This window comes from Perognathus longimembris, chromosome 7 (assembly GCF_023159225.1).
Source record: "Perognathus longimembris pacificus isolate PPM17 chromosome 7, ASM2315922v1, whole genome shotgun sequence".
Classification (NCBI taxonomy): domain Eukaryota; kingdom Metazoa; phylum Chordata; class Mammalia; order Rodentia; family Heteromyidae; genus Perognathus; species Perognathus longimembris.
Genome location: NC_063167.1, coordinates 65633466 through 65658734, shown reverse-complemented (window position 1 = coordinate 65658734; position 25269 = coordinate 65633466). Strand labels below are relative to the sequence as shown.

Here is a 25269-nt window from a genome sequence, read left to right as displayed (position 1 = left end):
TTGAGCTAAAGAACTGAGGGACCGTGCCCAGGTTCAGAGTTCAAAGCCACATAACTGACCACCCCCCCAAAAAAAAAGAAGAAAAGGAAAATGTTACATATTTAAGATTTCAACAACTTTTTCCAAAAATACTTATAGAACATAGTTTGTAAATTAGAGTCAAGCCATAATAAACTGAACTCTGAATGTATGTGATAATCTAAATGCACTTTAATTATACAGTACTCTTGTACTGTTGTTTTTCAGGATTATGCAGATCATCCATAGGAGATAAATGTATTCCCCTTTAGGCTCTATAAAGTAATAAATTATTTCTTCTATATAACAACTTTTAATTTATAAACTATGCATCTAATTATTTAAGTTCCTAGTATGCATAATTAAAAATTGTGGCTTTAAATCATAAAATTGATGCAACTGAAAACACAAATACTTCTTTAAAAAATGCAGCATGAATAAAATTAGGCAAACAATTTGCCAGAGGGGCTGTGTTAGTTTGGATGCTATCTCCTAGGTTCTTTTGTTGAACTTGGTCCCCAACTGGTGCTACTAGGAAGTGCTACTTTAGGAGGTGGGGCATAGATAAAGAGGAAAGAGGTCACTGGGAGTTTGTCTCTGAAGGATATAGTGGGACTCTGGCCCTTTCTTCTCTTTGCTTCCTGCTACCACAAGATGAGCCTTTCTTCTCTTCTATGGGTTTCCAACCTGATATAAAACTTGCCTCACATTCAAAAGCAACTGACTCCAAGTGGCCATGGACCTAAACCTCTGAAACTGTGAGCAAAAAGAAACCCTTCCTCCTTGAGGTTGATTTCTCTCAGGTATTTTGTCATAGAGAGAGAAAGCTCACCGACTCACATAGCCTGCCAAGAAAATAATCAGAAAGACATATTTATAGTATGGGATTCCAGGATCTTCTAATCTTATTTCTTTCAACTTAAAATTAGTAGGGGAAAGAATACTAGTAATGTGACAGTATGATTAGGAAATGGTATACAGAATGGAATGAATACTAGTCTTATCATATTAAAGTTAAAAGTTCAAATAATTTGGAAATAGTTATTTTGATAAATAAACTAGAAGAGCAATTATATTAAGAATAATCAATTTAAGTTAGTTTGTTAGATCAGAAAAATTAGTTTGTCCTATTTTCTTCCACTATCTTGGTAAAGAAGACTTCTTATGGAGTAGTTGCAGGTTTTTAAATCTCCTAGTAAGGAAAGAAGAAAGAAGACTGCCTTAAACCAAAGTAGTTGCTTATCAATATTTATGTCTGAAAAATTCAATGATCTTTGAAAAAAATCCACAAATATTAAAACTTTTAATTTTATCTTCATGTAACCAGAGTTAATAAGTGAGACTTCTGTCTGCTATACACAATATAATTTGTTAAGCTTAGAATCAAATCTTCTACTCTTCTGCAACTACTCTTATGGAGTAGTTGGGGATGAAATTTGTATTTGTTAAAAGTTGTTACACTTTCACATAACTAGAGGGAGATTCTGCCTTACTGTGGATGACAGTAGGTACAGTTACCTCATTTGATAATTTATTCTGGCCACTCTGGTAAAACTATCATATTAACTCACTCCTCTCTGTGTCTTTATTCCATGCTTCAAACTGGAGTATACTATGGATCTGAGACTGGGAGTGGACCACCAACCATATTACTTAAGCTAGCTTTCATTGGAGTCTACAAGGTTTAGCCATAAAACGCTTTTCTTTTCTTTTCTTTTTTTTTTAGCATTGTTCCCTACAAGCATTTTTTTTTTTGCAACATAAGAGGGAACGTTATATTTTACATAAGTACTCCATAATTGATGTCATGAATCTTTAATCCTCTTTAGTCACTAAACCCTAACAATCCAATCTGGTTTGTAAGCTCACCACGGAGGTAGTATCTGAAAAGTAAAGTATCATATGGATAAACTAAGGCTTATATAGAAAAAGGTTATCACTATAGCATAAAAACTGCAAGTCTGACTGCTGATTTGCTAGCAATTTTCTAGATAAAGCAGGTCACTTCTATAATTCAAGAGGATTTTCAAGCTATAGGAACAACAGTCTACCAAAAAAGCTAGGCAATAGGATTTAAGTTAGGTACTAATTAGCAGTATTGTCTGACTATGCCAGCTTGTGTTTCGCTTTGTTTTATTATGAATTTGAGTCCAGAATCAAAGAGGAATTAAGTGCATATCACTCTAAGGTCTGACTATAAACAGATTTAAAAAATAAGACACAGCACTACAGGTAGAAGAGAAAAAGCAACACATTGGAACATGTGTTGCAATAAAAATTTAAAGCAGTATACATCTTGCTAAAAGGAATTAGTACAAAGGCAACTGAGTTTTCAAACTGTTTGTTGAGGAGCCCCAGGACATCAGAACTTACTTTTCTTTTTTTTGCCAGTCCTGGGCCTTGGACTCAGGGCCTGAGCACTGTCCCAGGCTTCTTTTTGCTCAAGGCTAGTACTCTGCCACTTGAGCCACAGCGCCCCTTCTGGCTGTTTTCTGTATATGTGGTGCTGGGGAATTGAACCCAGGGCTTTATGTATACAAGGCAAGCTCTCTTGCCACTAGGCCATATCCCCAGCCCTAGAATTTACTTTTCAAAGAAAGCAGAGTGACACCAACAGGACACATGGGAACTGGTAGCTTGAGGTGGCTCTTATTTTCACTATTAGAACATATGAACATTTCATTAGATGACATCATTATCTTTACTAAGTATGTTTTTCAACACTAACAAAAAGCAAATTCACATAAAAAGAATCAATGCAGAAGAGTAGAAGATTTATTTGATTCTAAGCTTAACAAGTTATATTGTGTATAGCAGACAGAAGTCTCACTTATTAACTCTGGTTACATGAAGATAAAATTAAAAGTTTTAATATTTGTGGATTTTTTTTCAAAGATCATTGAATTTTTCAGACATAAATACTAATAAGCAACTACTTTGGTTTAAGGCAGTCTTCTTTCTTCTTTCCTTACTAGGAGATTTAAAAACCTGTAAGGACTCTAACACTTGAGCTGCACCCCAGTAGTTTTAATTTTTGCTTTGGCTTATGAAAAGGTCTCATGTTTTTGCCCAATCCAAACTCAGTGATTCTCCTATTTGTTTATGCCTCCCCACCTACCTAGGATTAACAGCACATATCATCATACCCTGCTTGTTCAAAGCCCAGTACTTCCCTTGCCCCCTGAAAATAAGTGCAATGAAGGTAACTCTAGTGCTGGTACAAATGTGAAAATAAGAAATCTCTTGAGCGTTTGAAAGGGTGAGAAAAAGGGAAAGGTGATAGAGGTAATAGAGTATAAAGTCATGTTTGATGTCTGTCTTCCACAGACTGTTCTGTGATTAAAACATGCTCCCTTTATAAGGAAAGATACAAGTAAACAATTAAGAAATTAGGATAGATACTATTAAGTGCCACAATTATGTATAAAACTTTTCTATCAAAATTCATATTCTCTAAGAAGTTTCAAAATCTCTTATTCTAAACTTACTATATACAGTTTTTAGCTTCCATGATTTTACATTTGTCATTCCTATTTTGAAACCTGTAACTTATTCTCTAAAAAAAACTAATAGTAGATTCTCTCAGTAATCTTCCTGTCGTATCAGTACAAATTCCATTTTTTTCATTATGATCAGATGCAACATCCATCTTTTCTACAATGGGATACTTGACTAAATCCAACCCATAATCTCCCTCTCAAATATTTAGATAGAGCTATCTTGTTATTTATCCTTCTAGGTACTTGTGTTCTCAGATCTGAAAATTCGAGGTTGCCACTAATTCTGAAAACTTCTCAGCCATTTCTTTAGACACTGCCTCTGCTACCCAATTAATATTCCTTCCTTCTGAATTCCATTCTAGCCATTTTTGTTCTGTCATATCTCCTATATTTCCATAATTCTAAATTTCTTTCTGTTGTATTTTAGGCAACTTCTTCAACTCTTTCAGGCCACCAACTCCTCTGTTAAATTCTTCCTCTCACTTTTCAATTCCAAAAGTTGTATTCCCGAATTTATAGGTTCCATTTGATCTTCCTTAATGTATCAACGAATAAGCAATTATGTCTTATTTCCACCTTCCACTCAATTATTCTAAAGCAAACTCCACACATTTATAATTTCATTTCATTTGGTTCTTTAAAAATTCTGTCGGAGGGGGGCCTGGGAAGGTGGCTTAGTAGTAGAATGCTTGCCTGGCATGCATGAAGCTCTGGGTTTGATTCCTCAGCACCACATAAACAGAAAAGGCCAGAAGTGGTGCTATGGCTCAAGTGGTAGAGTGTTAGCCTTGAGCAAAAAAGAAGGCAGGGACAGTGCTCAGGCCCTGAGTGCAAGCCACAGGACTGGCAAAAAAAGAAAAAGAAAAAAAAAAGAATTCTGCCTGGAAGTGGAGATATAGATGAAAGTGCTAGCTAGAAGCACTAGCCTTGAGCTAGCTAAGGGACAGAGCCCATGACCGACTTAAAAAAATAAATCTGCCTATTCCTTTCTGGCTTATCTTCAATTCTTTAGTTCATGGTTTCAAGTACTGACTACATCTTTTTGCTTGTTCAAGGTGGTTTTTATTTATTTGTTTGTTTAAATAGGGTGTTAATATGTAGCAGCCCAGGCTAATGCAGAACTTGCCCCATCATCCAGACTAACCTTGAAAACATGGTTCTCTTGCCTTATCTTCTTGAGTGTTGGGATTTCAAGCATGAATGCAGGTTCATGTTTGACAGATTCATCTTTAAGCTTCTCAGATGCAATTCCTTATTTATTTTGCTTTAAACATGAGTCTAGGGGCTGGGAATATGGCCTAGTGGTACAGTGCTTGCCTCGCATACATGAAGCCCTGGGTTTGAGTCCTCAGCACCACATATATAGAAAAAGACAAAAGTAGAGCTATGGCTCAAGTGGTAGAATGCTAGCCTTGAGCAAAAAGAAGCCAGGGACAGTGCTCAGGCCCTGAGTTAAAGCCCCAGCACAAGAGAGAGGGAGAGAGGGACAGAGGGAGGGAGGGAGGGAGGGAGGGAGGGAGGGAGAAGAGAGGAGAGAAAGAGAGACAGACAGACAGACATAAGTTTAACTTGTCAGACCTTAGAGTGCTTATGGAAGAAACACTTCTAACTCTGATAATGCTGAAAAGCAGGTCTAAGCATTCATTTAACGACCAAAGCATTTAAAATGCCTCTACACTGTTTTTAAGCACTGATTATTACAGGTAAAGCATGGGGAACTAAATTAGATTCAGTTGTTTAGATGAAGGTGCATCAGTAAAGACATTTTCAAATTAACTACCATTCCCTCCATTCAATTCTGATATGTGTTTACTTATGAATCACTTCAGCAACAGTGTCATTTCTTTCAGGTATGCTGAGGCAGGAAAAAAAGACTGAGAACTGCTTTTTAGTTTCAAATTTTGTCTTTGCATAAATTATCTCCATTCTATTTATACTTAGTATCAATATTAAATATCTTCTGTGGTGGAAATACAATTGTAAGTAGCTTGTCCCTCCTTTTTTCAAGTAGTTCTTGGGTTTTTTTTTTTTGAGATGGAAATTTAAATATATACAGACAGTGGATTAGCATATAGTATATGCACAGCAATCACAAGGGGAGCTGATTATTTTTATGTAAGAGAAAGGTACTAAGATGATTAGATAAAATCAGAATTGCTCAAATTGTAATTTGAAAGATGAATTGTAAAGTTAAAGGAGAGGACACAGTAGTCATAAGGAAAAGAATGTTAAGGTACTATATAGTATATACTAGGGGTAGGAGCTTCAGATATGAAAGCTTAGAATATAAATAGGAATGTTTTAGGAAATAAGGATAAAATGATAGGCAGAGGTAGGTCATAAAGAGCCTTATATGACTTAGTGTCTATTTTGTCTTTAGCTTGGAAGCTATAGGTTGGCACTAAAGTTTTAAAATATGGAGGGTAAGGGCTAGGTCCTAAGTCAATATAGTAGTTAAAAACTAAGGTATTATGATCAGATTGTATTGTGTCTGAAAATTCAATATATTGTTATAGAACAGTTTCAAATTTAGCTCATTGGTTAGTTATAGAAATTTGGGCAAGTTATCTTAATCTCTGTAACATATACAAAATGTTACCAACCTTCTGGACTCATATAAGAAGTAATTAATTCAAATCCAGCATTTGTCAGTCATATTAGTTTATTTTATTATTCTTACTATAATTTGTGTTTTAAGAAAGTATATCTATGTGGAAGAATTTACTAGAATCAGAGATAAGTTCGCAAAATATACATAATGAAAAACACAAGTTTTTGCTTCAGAAACATTTGTATTTGTTATATAGAGATGCTTGGTTGATTCTCAAATCTATCCTTTTCTAGGTGTATAGAGCCTGAGAAAAGTTACTTAAACTTGTAAAATGTCAGTAATCCCTAAACCAACTATAATAATTGCAAATGTTTCATAAGAATATTGTGGGAATTAAGTGAAAAGACTGTACATGACTTATTCAGGGTCTATTATATCATCAGAAGCTTCAGAGTAGCATATAACCACAAATTATTTTTTCAAAACCTTATTTGTGAAAGAGTGGTCTACTAAGAAAGCAAGGAAGAAGCAAAAACAAAATATTAAAAGGAAAAAATGTGGATATATGCAATAAAAATAAGAGGAAAGGGGGAAATGTAAGAAATACTTGACTAAAACAAGATTCTAGGTGATTCAAAGAGAGTGGAATTGAACTACATAATTTGACAGCAGGGATAGGAGGGAGAAAAATGAGGGACAATGACACAAGGGGTGACATTGATAAGAAGCACGAGAACTCCGATGTAAAGGAGACTTCAGGTGTAGCTCAGCGACAGAGCTCAGAATTCATTGCCTGGTGGCCTTGAATTCACAAGCAAACAACAAAACAATACAACCAAACAACAAAAACAAAAAACACCAGGAGTGTTCAATAAGATAGAAAATGTGGAGACTCATAAGAGAATAAACACCTGAAATATATAGCAAATTTTAAGTTACTTTTACATGTTACTTTTAAGAAATCACCTTTACTTCTCAATAAAGTTGGAAACTAAAATTTCCACATCAATCAGCCTATCAAAAAAAGATGGGGTATAGTGCAGTTTGACGCCAGCCATTGGCAAAAAGTTCGCCAGACCTAATCAAAACCACTGAAAGCTGGTAGCAGAGGCATCTTCCTGTCATCTCAGCTATGTGAGTGGGATACACAGACAGGCTCTGGTTGCAGGCCAGCTAGGGAAAATATGAGAATCTATTTGAAAAATAACTAACTCATTAAATAAAAGCAAAAACCAAGATGGGGCTGAGGGAGATAAAGCTCAAATGGTTCAGCACATTCCTAGCATGTACAAAGATTCAAACCCAGTACTGCAATTAAACAACCAACCTCTAATCAAAACAAAGAACAACAACAAAACAAAGTAAAGGACAAATGGTAGGTGTGATTCACTATTAGTGGTTTCCACTGCAGGTACACTTTAAAGATAAGATTCAAGGATACTGTTCAGCATCAGTAGCAGTTGATAACATTAGCTTTATGGTAAAGAGAAAAGGAAACAAAGTTTAGAGTGAGCTGATGGCATAAAAATCTCTGAAGACCCCAAGAAATATATGAACACCTATCAGAAGGGAAAGATAATCCAGGTGCTTCTCACAAGGCTGAGATCTGAGGATCGTGGTTAAAAGCCAGGATGATGGGCAGGAAACTCCAAAAGATTTCTATCTCCAAATGACCCAGTAAAAAGCCAGAAGTGGAGGTATGGTTCATGTGGTAAAAGGCTAGCCCTGAGCAAAAAAAACTAAATGACAGTGACTGGGCCCTAAGTTCAAGCACCACAAGTGCACAAACACATTACACATACAAAGTAAAGGAGGTCAGGTATTGTGGCTTATGCCTGTAATCCTATCTACTCAGGTATCAGAGATCAAGAACACAAGCCAGCCCAAGCAAAAAGTCAGACTCCATCTTTACAAACAAGCATGGTACAGTGGGACTTGCCTGGGATCACAGTTAGATGGGAGGCTGCAGGTAGAAGGATTGAAGACTGAGGCTGGCACTAGGTAAAAACTGGAAAGTCTAGCTGGGGAAAAAAAAGCAAACAAACAAACACCTAAAAACAAAAAAAGAAAAACCAGACAGGCTCAAGTGAGAGGTTGAGTTCACTCCTCTATTGCCAAAAACAAAGAAGCAGATGACTGAGAGATTAACAGTAACATAAGCTAAAATTTACTATGTATCCATTACCTACCTACAAGTTATCGATCTAGGTGTTTAACATTACTTATTTTAATACTACTATTATTTGAGCTTGGGGGACTTCACATCTGCTAAGCAGGTTTTACACAGTTTGAGCCAAGAATAGAGCCCTCTTCTCCCTGGGACTTTTTGTTCCCTTGGAGGCCTGGATCTTGAAACTCCCATTTATGTTTCTCATTGCAGCTAGGATGACAGAAGTGCCACCACATGCTGACATTGGGGGGGGGGGGGAACGACACGGAACGGGGGGTTTCCATAAACTTTTTTGCTTAAGTGATTTAAGTTTTTCATAGTAAGTACAAAGGGAAATCAGGAAAAATGAGAAATTTGACAACTATAACATTTACACCAACAAACAAATATAAATAAACATCAGGAAAAATAAAGGTTTTAGAAATATCAATAATCTGATAAAATAGTAAGAACACAAAATTACTATTTATTAGTGTCTAGGTATCCTCAATGATATATTAGGCTAGTTATTTAACCTTTGAACCACTAAGTTCCTTATCATTTTCAAGATGACTAATTTTTTTTCAATCTTTTCAAGAAAAGTGGCAAAATCCACATGACATCTTACATAGAATTACAGAACAAACAACAACAGTTCCTTGTTGTCTCCCATGATAATTCTGTAGGACACAGAAGTTTCTTAGAAATATACTGTGAGCTGCTGTAGATTTAAACCATATCCACAATTTTTTTTACAAATCAAAAATGTCCATGAATCTACAGATTTGTATGTGGTACTAGGGACTGACCCAGGGCCTTGTGCATGGTATACTTATGAGCTATACCACAGCCTATATATATATATATATATTTGCTTATTCTTTTTGGAATAGTCTCTGCATTGCCTGGCTGGCCCCAAATGCATGGGTTCAACTCATCTTCTTACTTCAGTTACCCAGATATTTGGGACTTTGAGCATATGCACTAAATTGCTGAAAGACCTATAAATTTTTGTATCTTAAAAAAGGATGGAAACGGGCTGGGAATATGGCCTAGTGGCAAAAGTGCTTGCCTCATATACATGAAACCCTAGGTTCGATTCCTCAGCACCACATATATAGAAAAGGCCAGAAGTGGCGCTGTGGCTCAAGTGGCAGAGTGCTAGCCTTGAGCAAAAAGAAGATAAGGACAGTGCTCAGGCCCTGAGTTCAAGCCCCAGGACTGGCAAAAAAAAAAAAAAAAAAAAAAAAGGATGGAAACAGTACACGTAATTAAGTTCTAGACAAAATGAAGCAAAATGTTGAGAATGAACATGTCAGTTCGAAAATAACATTTTCTACAATTTCTAAACATTTCCACAAATATTCTATAAATCCAAGGGATAAAATAAAACAATTTAAAAAATGTATCATGAAAATAGAGATAATGTAATAGGAAATGCAGCCCTTGCCAAGAAGTTTACAGTAACTTTAGAGACAAGGAACATGCACATGAGGAACAAACATGATCTAGCTGGCCTGAAGATAATAGCTTTACTTGGTGATGCGGTATCTTCAATGTTTTAAACTAGTTTGCTCCCAAGTGGGAAAATTGTATAATGCCATAGAAAAGAAAAATAATTGTGAAGATTGTGTTTACAAGTTAAGAATAGTCAATCAATAGCTATTACAGTCTTTCAGGTGTGAAAAGTTTTAATTGAAATAACTGTAAACAGTTTTTATTTTCCAGGTAATCATCACCTTTTCAGTCCTTTCCTCTTGCTATCACATTTATCTTTATATCTCATTCCAATCACCATGGAGGAAAGAGAACCCACTCAGGAGTATGACAGATAACTCTAACCTTACTTCTTTAACTATCAAATGATGCTAAGACACAAAACATGCACTCTTGTTAATAATATGAAACAGAGCAACAATAACCTTGCCAAAAGCAAAATTTGCTAGCCAGTCATCTTCTTTTGCTGCTTTTTCATTTTTGTGTGTGAATTTTTTAAACTGTTATTATAAAGGTGATATGCAGAGGGGTTACAGTTTCATACGTCAGGTAACAAGTATATTTCTTGAGACAATGTCATCCTTTCATTTGCTCCTAGTTTCTCCCTGCCTCACAAGTTGTTTTAAAAGCATCTAGTGAGTACCAGTGCTGCATTTGTCCACCCTTTGTCCCTCCATTTCTGTGCCCCTCTTTCCTCCCAAGGAGAGATAAAGAACAAACAAGACAAAAAAAAAAACCAACCTTTTGTTTTTTTCCATTTCCTGGAGTTCATTTTGATAAATTGTTTTACATGATTAAAGCCACAAAGGTAGTGCACACCTTTGTGTTCCTCCTCCTCTCTCTCTTTTTGCTGGTTCTGTGGTTTGAACTCAAGGTCTCACAAACCTCATTTGTTTGGTGTTCTATTACTTGAATTATGCTTCCAGTACAGATTTTGCTAGGCAAGTGGAGATGAAATCTCAACTTTTATTTATTTATTTATTTATCTATTTATTTATTTATTTATTTTTTGCACAGGCTGGCTTGAATTTCAACCCTTCAATCTCAGCTAGGATTACAGGTACAATCCTCTGACCCTTAACTTATCTAGTCACTTTCAAATAAAATGATCTTTTCTCTGTTTTTCTCTCTCTCCCCACTGACCCTTATTCCCCTTTCATACTGTATATTAGACCCAGAGTCTCAAGCACACTATGAAAGTACTCTTATCACTGAGCCACATCCCCAGATCTCTTTTCTAAACTTTATTCTAATCATAGCACCTAGCAAAGCCCTGTAATGACTTTAAGCAGTTTCTGAAGTGAGAAAATGACATTCACCAATTAGTTCCTCCAAGACTTAAAATAACCTTACATCAGATTAAGCCACACTTCAAAGCCTAGGGCTAAACAAAGAATTAACCTCACTGACTAAACTGTACAAGGCTAATGCAAAGCATTACATATATACTACCTGAAGCTTTTGTTTTCGTTTTTACTACCTCAAGTTTTATCATTCTATTACATTCCTAGTTAGCCCCACTTACAAATGACCAGTAGTAAAGTTATGTGACTTGCTTTACTTGTCCTTCTATAGCTAATAAGTAGCAGACAAATAGTAAAGCATGAAGAATTTATCTATCTGCATTAACAAACTCAACTGGTATTTGAACTGATCAAATTATACTCATCTTACTATTTAAATAATCAATTTACAACATGTAACAACACAAGTTCCCCTCCTATCCACAAAGTGAAAATCTCAAAATCCTTCTTTTAAGTGATTCTTGTAAGTTTTCTTATTGGCTTTTATACTGAATTTGAACTTATTTCTATAGTAGCTCACAAGATTAACAATACTGTTTGTCACTGTACTGAGAGGAAATCTTGCCATATACAACTAGCTTTCAATGCCATACAGCATACTGTCCATCTCTTTTCCAAGCTTTGGGCAAATATAACCACTTGATAAAAGCAATCCCTCAAAACCAGGACCAACCTGAAAAGTTCCTTAAAGTGAGCTCTAGAAAGTCATTACTGATTAGTAGGAGTTGATACACAAATTGAAACTTGATTGGTGTTCCTAGTTTAATTCTTCCTTCAAGTACCATTTCTAACTTTGAAGACAGTTATCAAATATTTCTGAAAGCTCCCCTTAAATAGGTTTTAAGTCTCATTTTCCCTTAACTATTTTCTCTCATTCATTTTCTCATGATTCTGGCAATTTTTCAGGTTTATATAATACTCTGTGTGTGATCTGATCCAACCCAAGTTTTTCATTTTCCTTTGGCAATTTTTTCACCTTTCTCCTCTTTTCTCTTGTCAGATACCTCTTTTTGACTAATGCCTGGATCTTTTTAAAAATAAACACTTTCCCATTATGGTATTACAGGTAAATCAGAGGATGTCAGATTACTAACAAAATCCTCTAAGCCAAGTATGGTAGTGAACACCTATAATTTTATCACTTGGGAGACCAAGGTAGGACAATCAAGAATTCCAGTCCAGCCTAAGCTATGTATCTAGATACAGGCCAACTTGGCTATATAGTGAGACCCTGTTCCAAACAATAAAACAAATCACCAACACAGTTCTTTAATTGGCTATATAGTTTGAAAAAAAATTACCTCTGCTGTTTTACTTTAACAACACTATTCTAATTTTTTCTAACACATAAAGGTCTCTCTTGCTTTAAGGAGTTGTGTCCTTTTCCCTCATTGAGAATGCTCTCTATACATTTTACAATTATGCCCACTTTTACTTCATCATATTTTTACCCAGGCCACATTGGTTTCCTTAAAGATGTTTTTTAACTATGTCTAACAGCAGTCTCTTATTCATGCTCCCCTAATGACACAACTATATTTCCTTTATTGTGTGCAAAGACTTTTAAAACTTTGTTTTAAATTATCTACCCTTTCTATAAGCACAGGGACTTTTGCTGACTGATCACAACCAGCATCTAGAATGTTACTCGGCACAGAACATAAAACTGGTAATTATTAAGCCTGAGCATTCCATGATAGCTATGACTAATATCTCTATAAACCCGGAACCTAGTAAAATTGCCTGTTACAAAAAAACCATCCGTAAATACAGGAAGAATCTATGGGATGGTCTTACAGAATGGGATATTGCACCAGAAGAAGTGCAAATCCATTTATGCATCCATGACTTCCAGTTACGTATCTCTGCTTAACTGCTAAAAACTAGTTAAGTAGAGCCCATTTTCTCCCTATACAGACCTAACCTATGTCACTCTATTTTCTTTATAACTTAGGGACAAAGTCCTCCTTCCTTTGTACCCATCTACACTTAAGTTATACTGATTTTTCTTTCATTTCTCACATACATGTTCCTATTTCTACTGCCATATTTTAGTCCAAGCACTTATCTTATAATTGTATAATTAGGATAGGTTCCTGTCAGTTCAGATGCAGTTAGATATGACTGTCAAACTCACCCTAAACACAAATCCAAAGGGCAATTGTTCCAATATGAATTTCCATGTGTACTATCAAAAAGTGAAAAATACCTTACCCTAGCAAAATCCTCAATGTCTTTTGAATTGAGGTAGTCAAAATAAAGGCATGTCTGGGCAATGAGTAGGTAGATTGTTATGAAAAGTTTTAATGTAATGTAATCACATGTGTACTAAAATGTCAATGAAGTGTTAGATCCTTGAGAGGGACTAGAAAGTTCTTGTTTGTGTTTTTTTATTATTAAATTACTACTTGGAAGTACCTGGAATACAGCAGAATCAATAAATATTTGTTGATTAAATGAAAGTACAGCTTAATGAACAAATGAAAGGCCCAAGGATAAGCAGCAGCTTAAGGTAGGGTGTACTGAAAATCTGTCTGGTATTTAGACCCACGGAGATTAGCAATTTATTTTAGTAAAAAAAAATCAATACTAAACAAATTCTTAGCCCTATGCTTTGTACACATAAACCTCACACACATAGAGATAAGGAATACTAATAATAATGAAACTCAAATATATAAAAGGATAAGCATTTTAAGTACATATAACATTCAAGAGGCAGATATATGAATTTGAACTGAAAAAAGTAGTAAAAGGTCTGAACTGATATAATCACTTTCAAGATAAAACAAAATATATTGGAAAAATATAGGGGAGATGTCAAGCAATGTAATTCCTTATAAAGGCTGACTCACAGTACAATAAAATACACAGTAGGAATTGGGTGCTTGGAGTGGGATCAAGAGGCGGGAGATAGATGAGTGAAGTCTTGAGGCTTGAACTCTGGGCACTCTCCCTAAGCTTTTTAGCTCAAGGCTAGTGCTCTACCACTTGAGTCCCAAATCTACCTCCATGTTTTTTGGTGGTTAATTGGAGATAAAGAGTCTCACAGATTTTTGTGCCTGAGCTGGTTTTAACCAAGATCCTCAGATCTTAGTCTCCGGAGTAGCTAGGATTACAGGCATGAGTCATTGGCACCTGGCTCTTTGTAACTTTTAAAATGAATAATAAATAAAAGAAAAAAGAAAAAGAAAGTTAATGCAGTATTATGGACCAAGTTAATGTCTGTTGGATTCTGTAGTCATTAACTAGATGCTGTTTAATACCATTCATGAAAGACACTGAAACAAATGGGAGATGAAGTGATCTAAGTTGAAGAGCTTCTTTGAAAATTTTTTTTGCTATGATAACTTACAAATCTTCAGTCAGAAGAGTTAGTTTAGTGATTAGATTATGTAGTATTAAAAACAAACAAACAGCTGGGCATGGTGGGGTATTACTGTAATCCCTGCACAGGCTGAAGCAGAAGAATAAAGTTTGAAGCCAGATTGGGTTACATAGTGTGTTCTAGGACTAGATGGACTACATAGTGAGAATATGTCTCAAAAAAAAAACAACAACATACAACAAAAAAACCAAGCCTACCAAAACCTACCAAAACCCACCAAAACCCACCAAAACCCAACAACCCTCCTCACCCCAACCTGGCACACACACATTTGTGCAAGCATACACATATAAAACAATATTAGATATCATCTAGTTGCTAATTTTTCTGGTTAAAATGAACTATACACTTTCAAATAACTATATAAAAGAGATTTATTGAAGCATCTAATATTCACTTGCATCATCATATTTATTATATTTAATATATAACCCCTTGGATAAGAAATGTCAAAATATTTAAGTTCTTTTACTTTTTGTTAAGAAAAAGCTTCTAACAGGAAAAAAACAACCCAACAACTCATACGCAAATAAATTATAAATGTAATGAATATTCAAGAAAAAAGGTCTCATCTTACCCTGTCTAGTTCCAGTGTAAATTTCTGGTCCCATGACTGATTGGAAATGGGTTTCCAGCTAGTTTGACCAACCACAGTATTATCTAGCTTCAAAACAGCACAGACATCATCTGTAATAAAAATGTACAAGCTTAAAAAAAACAACACAACACATTAAGCTTCTAAAGCACAAATACTACTAGTTATTAGCATCGAAAGTCTTAAGACTCTTTGAAAACCATGTTTTTCATAATCAAGGTGGAAGTTTTTGAATCTGAAGTGGCTATTTTTATATACACAAATATTCCTAGTGTCTGATTAAGACACAAATAGTAATTGCTCTATTTTGTGAATTTAAGAATGTTATTAAAAGGAGTATCAGGTGACCACTATCATTAGCTACACTCTATGTATGTGTATCAATCATCCAAATTTCTCCCTCTACATCTGTAATTTACAGAGCTTGTTACCTCAAGCAACTGATGCTCACATTTTTCCCACTCTTTCTTTCTAAACACAAGTACAGGCAAGCTCATCTTTGCATGCCACAGTAGGTTGAACTGTCCATGTGCCTTTCTCCCTAGTTAAGTATTCATGTATAACTTTTATTTTAGAATGTTTTCTTAAAGGTCTTATCTTCTTGTTTTCTATTATTATAGGTATCAGCATTTTAATAGTACAGAAATTTTAAGTTTTTGCTTTGTTTTGACATACTGGACAATCCCTATTCTTTTTCCCTCATCTAACCACATTAGTAAGGTTATATTATTTTAAAAAGTGCGGTTACTGAACTGGACAAGTCATCGGTCTTTAGGAGGTTTCGACTACTTCCGCTTTTACTTTTACTCGTTCTGCTCATGAATGAGGATCTGGTTTCACTTGGACTCCAACCAGGTAGTGCAACCGATGTTGCTTTCGACCGTCCAGGGACATTTTCTAGGATATCTTGACAGCCCATAAGACGAACTTCCAAAGTACCTATCAACATAAATATTGATTAAGAGCACTATCTCTTTAGACTACTGTATGAGAACATAACAAGCTCACTTGAAGAAAAGGAGATATATTTGTCAAGTCAATATAATGCAAAGCTAGATGTTTATATTTTCTAGCAAACAAATATATTTCCAGTGTGGTCTTTTCACACAAGTATCTTATGAAAACATCTATTTAAAAAATACTCCAATAGTCCAATTTGTGTAATTTTTTACTTACTGGGTTTAAGTATAAAAATTATTAATAGGGGGGCTGGGGATATGGCCTAGTGGCAAGAGTGCTTGCCTCGTATACATGAGACCCTGGGTTCGATTCCCCAGCACCACATATACAGAAAACGGCCAGAAGTGGCGCTGTGGCTCAAGTGGCAGAGTGCTAGCCTTGAGCAAAAAGAAGCCAGGGACAGTGCTCAAGCCCTGAGTTCAAAGCCCAGGACTGGCCAAAAAAAAAAAAAAATTAAAAAAAAATATTAATAGGGCTAGGAATGTGGCTTAGTGATAGAATGTTTGTCTACCATGCATGAAGTCCTGAGTTTGATTCCTCAGCACCACATAAACAGAAAAACCCAAAAGTGGCACTGTGATTCAAGTGGCAGAGTGCTAGTCATAAGCAAAAGAAGCTCAGGGACAGTGCCCAGGTCCTGAGTTCAAGCCTCAGGGCTGGCAAAACAACAATGAAAGAACGGCCAGATAAGCTAAATATCAGCACTAAATGTTAATAAAAGGAGCTCAAAAAATCTAATGACACTGGGCAATGGTGATTCAAGCCTGTTATACTAGCTACTTAAGAGGCTGAGAACTGAGGACTAGACAGGAAAGTCCATGAGGTTCCTATAACCAATTAATCACAGAGAAAGCCAGAAGTGGAGCTTTAGATCAAGTGGTAAAGTGCTCGCCTTAAGCAAGAGTATCTTAGGGACAGTGCTCAGGCCCAGAGTTCAAGCCCCAGGGCTGACAAAAAAAAAAAAACAGCAACAAAAACTTTAATAGCAAATAAAAGCAGTTCCTTTCATTATTTTTATTGGTATACATTAATTGTACAAAGGGATTTTAGTGAGACACATACATACATATAATGTGCTATGATGAAATTCATCTGTTTTGAAAATATCAAAAGGTTAGTTATCCTGTGGTATCATAAGATGAGCTGACAACACTGACAAATTAACAAAATACCTCACTGTGTTAAATATCAGTTTTAGAATTGATATTCTGAATCTAATTCCCATTAGTTCTACCTTTAAAATAAATTGGTCTAGTTGTAATACTGGGAAAAAATTAAAAAGACAGGACATCATCAATAAATACTGAACTATGCCATAGTTATCTACTCAAAATCAGGTAAAAAAAATCTGCTAAAATAACAAAACTCTTCTCTGAGTGGATTTGTGCAGAATCTAGGAATCTCCCATCTTTACCATCTTTCCTATTTTATTCAGAGTAATCACTAAGACCTCCCTCCTAATCCTCTTCCTCTCTATCACCCCCCCCCCTTCGTTTTTTCTAGATGTAATCCCGTTATGTAGCCCAGGCTGGCCCAAACTCTCAATCTTTCTACCTCAGTCTCTTTAATACTAGGATAACAGGCATGTGCTATGACACCCAACTGATATTATTTGTTTCTATAAAATTTCTTACAGTTGTCTTAACAGGCTCCAGAGTCATGTATGGAGGTACATGCCTATAATCCCAGCAGTCAGAAAACTGAAGCAGGATCAAGAGTTTGAGATCAGCCTAAGTTATATAAGCATGGTGGGCATTACTGTATATATACACTTTAAGCCAAGTGAGTCTACATAAGGAGAGCTGTCTTCGCTAAAAAGGGAAAAGAACAGTACTTCCCAAAGCTGTCTGTACAGCACAAAGTGACATCAACTTACTATGTAACTAAATGCTCATTTTTATAACTCCAATGATGAATCTAAGATGTGAAATTACCATATTATCTTTCTCTTTTGAAGTAAAAACTTAGTACAAGAATAAAGAATGTTCCTTCAGTATTGAAATTTTAGATATTGGATAATATTTTATGAGAAGTTCCATTAAACTTCTAAGTGATTAGAACTTAGAAGTTTTAGCTGGGCACTTAAATGTACATGCCTACAATCTTAACTGAGCAGTTCCCAGACAGAAAGTCTGAGAGGCTCATATTTCTAATCAGCCACCAGAAATGCCAGAAGTGGAGCTGTGGATCAGGTGGTAGAGAGGTAGCCTTGACCAAAAAAGCTCAGGGACAGCACTAAGGCCTTGAGTTCAAGCCCTAGAACTTCCCCACCGATCCCCCTCTGTCACACATACCCCTCTTATAAGTTTTAAATTACAGAAAATTAAATGAAGGACCTATATTACTAATGAAGACACAGTAACAAAGCCTCTCAATTCAAACAACAAGTATGACAAAATACATGGAAAAAAGAGGTACCGAAAACACCTGACAACAGGCCATGAAAAGAAGAGGTCTTGGAAGGGTGTGAAACAAATGTGCTGAGTCCTAAGATTATTCCTGCTTACTTTCTTAAGTCTTTCCAGGACACAGCACAAAGGGAAGAGAAACTCTGGTGGAAACAAATTATAGAAGTGTAAGTGAAAGAGAACATGAAGAAATTAAGAGAGCTAGAGTTTTCTGGGGAAAGGAAAAGCTGTCTAGAGGCAGACTTGAGTCCTTTAGGTTTCCCCCAACATATTCAAAGTGCTAATCAGCACCAGCTTATTTATAAAATACCTGAGGCAGGGACCCACCTGAAAAGATGAGAAAGAATCACACCCAGTATACCTAGGCAAGAATAGTGTGTGTCCTCCCCAGCCTTGACCGAAAACATCAATTCAGGCCTAGGAATGTGGCTCACCCTTAGTGAGCTAGCTAGCTCACTAGGTACTTGCCTAACATGCATGAGGTCTTATGTTCAATCCTCAGTACTACAAAAACACTTTTTCCCAGAACAGTCTTATCCTATTAGCAAAGGAACAAATTCAATGTTCTTGTTACACATCAAGCTACAGTAATCCTGCCTTATTACAAAAAAAAAAAGCAACAAAAAAAGAAACTTCAAAACAAAAGTTTTTAATTCTATTGAGCATTACACAGCTCAGTAATGGGGAAAGCTCTCTGTCCCTTGTGATCTGCTGAATATTTCCTGACCCTTAATTTTGTGAAAATCTATCACCAAAAAAGCAAATGGTGCCCCCCCCCAAAGCTTAGTTTAAGTGACAAGGAGGTGAACTTAAAAAATATTTATTGAAAGGTGGCATGCCTTTAGCAGAATTTGGACTGATTATGGAAAAAATGATCAAGCATCTTTAGTACAGTACTGAACTCTACAACCTAAGCATTCAGGTATTTTCCTCAACAATTATGTCTTTAGAATGACTTATCTTCGGATATCAAGTGTTTATTGTACTTAAAAAAATCAAAGTATTTCCAAGTATTTACTTCCAAAAACAAAGCTGAAGAATATTTAAGGAATGAACAATATCCAGTACCCACCAAGAAAAACTCAAGGGGCTGGGAATATGACCTAGTGGTAAAGTGCTTGCCTTGTATACATGAAGTCCTGGGTTCGATTCCTCAGCACCACATATACAGAAAAAGCCAGAAGTGGAATTTAGTGGTCTAACAGATACTAGCAATTAAAGATATTAAAACAATTAATTGTAACCACATGCCATTTGTTAAGACAAAGAAAGACATGAAAGAAATTAAAAAGTTCTAAACCCCGCTTTTAAAGAGAAAAATGGCAAATGTCTGAGATTTCTTTAAAATTACTACAGATGGAATGGGTGCCAGATAAACACTGAAAAAGAACAGGTTAGTGAAGATAAAAAGACAGAATAGAAATGATCAAAAATAGAAGGAAAGACTGCATTTAACTTCAACTAGCTTTATGTATGTTTAACTGAAGTTATTGATGAACAGTAGAGAACAGAGGACAGAAAAACAAAAGAATGGCTAGAAACTTGATAAATAACTAAAAACCCAAGAAATTTCAATGAAAACTAAGGAAAGAGAGCTAAATCACATCAAAATACATCATAACCCAAATTTTCAAAAGTAGTGATGAAGAGGAATCACTAACCACAGCAAGAAAAAAAAATCTGTATTCCTCTGTTCTCCCAAAGGGATATAGATTAGAATGGCAGTAGATCTTTCATGGTAAATAACAAAAGCAAGAATATTAAGTATGTATACATCTTTAAAAATCTGGATTTGATGATGAGGGTACACAGATATTTACTAAAAGAAAATCACAAACTGTATTCTTGAAACATGAATCCTATGGAATGCAAATTCTGCCTCAATAAAGCTATTAAAAATGGGAAGGGGATGGAAGTGAAATGTCAACCCTTTTCATGTTTTGTCTGTGGAGTGCTGAGACAGATTAAAATATGATAAAAACAGATTACTGTAAAGACATAAGACAGATTAACTATAATAGATATCATTTTGATTCAAAAGAAACAACATATTGTGTTTTATTTCATTTGATAGTAAACTTAGCTTATTTCCACTGTAAATGCTCAGCTGCAAAAGTCTTCCTGGGGAAACAGAAAACATCTGGATACTACTTCAAATTCTGGTAGCTTATTAAATATTTGAGTAATTTCAATATATCAGGACATGGCAATGCTTACCACCTGCTTTCATTTAGGAGAAAACAAAAAGGTCCAGAGGGAGCAAGGAACTTTATTATACATCCAGAGTTTCTTTTATAAGATGATATAATTGCAACTATGTATAACCAAATTAGAATTAGCATAAAACTACATTATTTGCCCATCAATGACAATATGAAAATTCTAAAGCAAACATATGCAAGATATAAATGTCAAAGGGTATACATTACATAAGAAAAGTGAATCCTTGCTACATAGGCTTACTCTGAAGTCACTGTGTAGCCCAGACTAACTACAAACTGTCTATCCTCTTGTCTCAGCTTCTGAGTGCTAGGATTATAGGCATGCACCACTATGCTCAGCTACAGCTTGGAACAAATAAGTAACAGTTTTAAAATTATGAATAACTCTTATAAAAATCGGTATGTTTCTTAGATTTTAGAGGAAAAAAATGCTTGCTCATATCTTATGTGAAAGTAGGAACATATTTGCAAGTTTAATCAAATACTTATCCAAGAAACCAGTTAAGGCAAATCACAAATAGCATGCTGTGAATAATTCAAAGCAGAAAATGCTGTTTGTTTCTTTCATCATGTCTAAATCTTTTATTAATATCAGGGTTAACTGTCTTCCTAGGTACTCCAGATTCAGCTTAAAGAAACTGAAAAGAAAAATCAAACTTAAAATCAAACAAACTTCAGAATTTTAAGACACTTTGTAAAATGTTGGTTTACATTACTTTGAGTAAAGTTCAGTAAGGGAATTATAAATAGAACAGAAAAGAGGTAAAGTTCAAGAGTTAAGAGGGGGAACAGACTAGAATAGAAAAAGAAAAAAATTGTACCATGTCAGCCAAATTTCTAAAACATAATTATATTCTTCTAGAAATATTTTCAACTTCCAAATATTTGAAATCATATTTTAATCAGTAAATTAGTCAGAAGATTTTTAATATCAACAAAGTGTTTAGCAATAAGACAAAAACTGGTAAAAACTTTAAGTAGAGATCCTAATAATTATTATAGTATTAACCAAGTATTTTTTGAATACAAAAAAGGTTCTGTTATATGAGCTAGGATTGTACACAGATTGTTCTTTACAGGTTTACATTTTAGTTTTGATATATTTAAATATAATTGTGCTAGAAGATTCAAGATAGGAATTATGGATATGGGTATAAAAAACAGACATGATAGTAGGGAGGGTTAATCTAGAGGTTTCCAAACTTTCTCAGTTACCTATACTCTAAGTTTTAAACCATTTTTTTCACTATGCCCCCAGGCCAAATTCTGCATTTAAGAGTTCTGATTATTGACAGAATATTACTGACATCTTAGTATCTTAAAGAAAGGTACATGTATTTCATTTTATTTTTTTAAGTTTTTATTATAAAACTGATGTACAGAGAGGTTACAGTTTCACACATTAGGCATTGGTTACATTTCTTGTACTGTTTGTTACCTTGTCCCTCATATCCCCCTCCCCCCTCCCCCTGTCCCCCCCTGAGGTGTTCAGTTCACTTACACCAAACAGTTTTGCAAGTATTGCTTTTGTTGTTGTTTCTTGTATTTTACCCTTTGTCTCTCAATTTTGGTATTCCCTTTGAATTTCCTAATTCGAATACCAGTACACACTGTTTCCCATACACTCAGATAAGATTACAGAGATAGTGTAGATACAATCACAAGAAGGTGATACACGAACATCATCAATAGTAGAAACTACAGATACACATGGGATGTTGAAAGTAGTTACAACTCTGATATAACAATCATTTTCATAAAATGGAGTTCATTTCACTTAGCATCATCTTATGGGATCATAAGGGTATAGCTATTGGGCTCTTGTGATTCTCTGTTGTGACTTGCCTAAACCTGTGCTAATTAGTCATGTATTTCATTTTAAATAAACAAATTAGTTCCTAATGAGATGTATATGCTGAGCACTAATTATCTGAAACTCAGCTTGAAAACTGCCCCTTTGATTGCTAGTCCACAGCAACCTTCACATGATTTTTTAAAAAAAATCTCAGCAGCTAATAAAAACCTAGTTTCAAAAATATATGACATTACACATGTGAAAAGAAGGTAGCTCCACCTAAGATTGAATTATTCTGAACTAGTAGTTTCAGAGGTAGTCATAGGAAGTAAATTAATACTCTGCTACCCTCAAAAAACTAAAATTCCTCTGCTGAGTGCTTCATGGATTCATGGTGGTATCACATCATACCTCAGATTTAGAAACTCAATTTGGGAACTACAAGTTTAGACTGATTCTAATTATGGCAACAGCAAAGTGTTAAGTATAAACTTTTCTTTCTAGGTTGTTCTTGTTTTTTCTCTTTTGAAATACTGATGAGCAGTATCCTCAGTCCTTTCTGCAATGGATGACTAATTTTAATGTGGTGTGGCACAGAAATGGAGGGACAGAGGGTTAAAAATGCAGTAGTGGTACTCACTCCAACTACGCTGAAAATGAACTGTATAACAATGTGGGTGGGGACAAGTGGGAAAAACTCAGAGCAAGGTAAAGACCCAAAAGAAATGTACTCATTACCTGACTTATGTAATTGTAACACCTCTGTATGTCACTTTTATAATAATTTAAGAAAAACTAATTAATGAAACTCAAAGAATCAAAATAGACCATCATTATTAGAACTATTTTTATAGTTTTAAATGCCATTATTTTAAAGGCAAAGCTGACAGTATTGTTAGCATTAGCAATAATAAGAAAATCTGATTATCTGAGAAAATAATGGAGAACGGTAGGTCCAAAGATAGCCTCTCCCCCAAAATACAGAAAACAAAAACTTGCCAAGATCAACTTTATCAAGGTTTTAGAAAAGATTTACTAAACCTAGCAAATGCTTACCAAAATCAACAAAAGCAATGAAGATAGGAAATACTGTGTCTTTGCCTCTCTTCCCTTTTCCTCTAGCAGTTTACTGACAGTCTTGGGGATGGCAATCTGTGTTCCTGGTGTAGGCTATTGGTTCCAGAGGGAGAGGGGACTTTATGCTCAAAGAATTGTGTTTGCCAGCTTTTATATCTCTATGGTTGCCTAAATGACTAGCTATTATACCTAACTAGAAAACTTCTAAAGGCAGAGAAGTGTCAAAAGCATTCAAATAAAATAAACCAGTCAGCTACTTAAGTATAAAGCAAAGGATCTCAATGAAAACAAGCTGAAGAGCCTAGGAGGAAAGGCTAGCCAAGTGATAGGTTTTAGAAAATCAGGGCTTTGCAATGGCTCTACATATTACTGGGAAAGCTAGAAGGGAAGTCCAAGTTGAAAGTATCCTCAGAAAAGACCCAAGAAGGTCTTACATTCTCACTCCTGGCTGATTCCCCAACTCCACAGAAGTAACGGTAGTTATAAACTGAGTGTGAGCTTTATGACATATATGATACTATAAAGTATAATATGGAGGTTAGATCTGGCCAGTGCCATCATTGTCTGTGGAGGGGTGTCAGATTGACTCCATCTCAGATTAAAGAGGGCAGAAGCTGACTCCATCTCCACTATCTCCCCTGCCCCTGAGCTTCAGAGTTGAGGGCAATGCCCTGCCTGCTGGTAACCTGGGGAAGATTCCCCCTTGCTGTAAACAATAGTCCTGTGTTCCCTCACCCCCAGCCCCACCCCCCAATTCTCAGGCCAATTCTAACTAGAATGAAAGGTTGGTTCAAGCAGATACTATGTAACAGGTTGTAATTCCACTGGCCACCTGCATGTGACCTGGTGTGCAGTGTAGGTGTTGTGACCTCATTGGCCACCTACAGAAGTCCCACCCCCAGGTATCCCAAGAGACAGTGGTGAGCACATGGCCTATAGGTTACTGAACCTGTCAGTCAAGTGCTTGGGACTGGGAGTTTCCTCCTATTTGGGGGCAGGCCAGCTCAGGTGCCATTATGCCATGCCACATGTTCAAGTCTGGTGTCTCTTATGGTGTCCCAATTCAGCTCTTCATTGGAGCTGAATTGGTTTGCTGGTACTTAGAAATCTGAATGGATAAACTAGCACATCAAAATGATGGGCAATTCAGCACTAAAAGGAAATGATCTATAAAGTCATGAAAAGAAAGGAAATTTAAATATTACTGAATGAAAAAAAAAACCTAATCCCAGAGGACTAAGTACTTAATTATTCCAATGATGTGACCTTCTAGGGCAAAGCAAAATTGTAGAATCAGTTAAAAAAAAAAATTAGGGTTTTCTAGCAATTAGGAGAATGGAAAAGGAAGGGGAGGAAAAAAATGAACCACATGATTTTTACAGAAGAAAAACTATTCTGAAAGGTAACTTTTTCTACTCTAAAAAAATATAGTTTAAGCTGGGCAGCAGTGGCTCATGCTTATAATCCTAACTACTCAGAAGGCTGAGATCTGAGGGCTGCAGTTAGAAGCCAGCCTGGGCAAAGAAGTCTGTGAGACTCTTATCTTCAATAAGCTACTTAGAAAAAGCCAGAAGTGGTGCTGTAGATTAAGTGGTAGAGCACTAGCCCTTAGCACAGAGAGGCTGGGACAGTGGCTGGGCTCTGAATTCAGACAAAGACAGTATATTAGTTAAATATAATTTAAAGCAAACTAGGCGGTAACAAAAAAGTAGATTAGTAAAGTTTTAGCAAAGAAGAAACATCATTAAGAATTCAGGAAAAAAATAGTAAAATGGTAGAGGCCTTTTAACTCTATAAAAACTAAT

At 35.6% G+C, this 25269-nt stretch overlaps 1 protein-coding gene across 1 annotated transcript in view; it reads right to left on the bottom strand.

Annotated features, from left to right (window-relative positions):
• Positions 1-25269, bottom strand: part of Pkn2 (protein kinase N2) — a 104265-nt gene that overhangs the window by 19922 nt on the left and 59074 nt on the right. The window contains exons 7-8 of the mRNA XM_048351713.1: positions 15756-15941; positions 14985-15094 (exon numbers count right to left, since the gene is read on the bottom strand). Coding sequence (XP_048207670.1) covers positions 14985-15094; positions 15756-15941 — 296 coding nt within the window. The remainder of the gene's footprint in view (positions 1-14984; positions 15095-15755; positions 15942-25269) is intronic.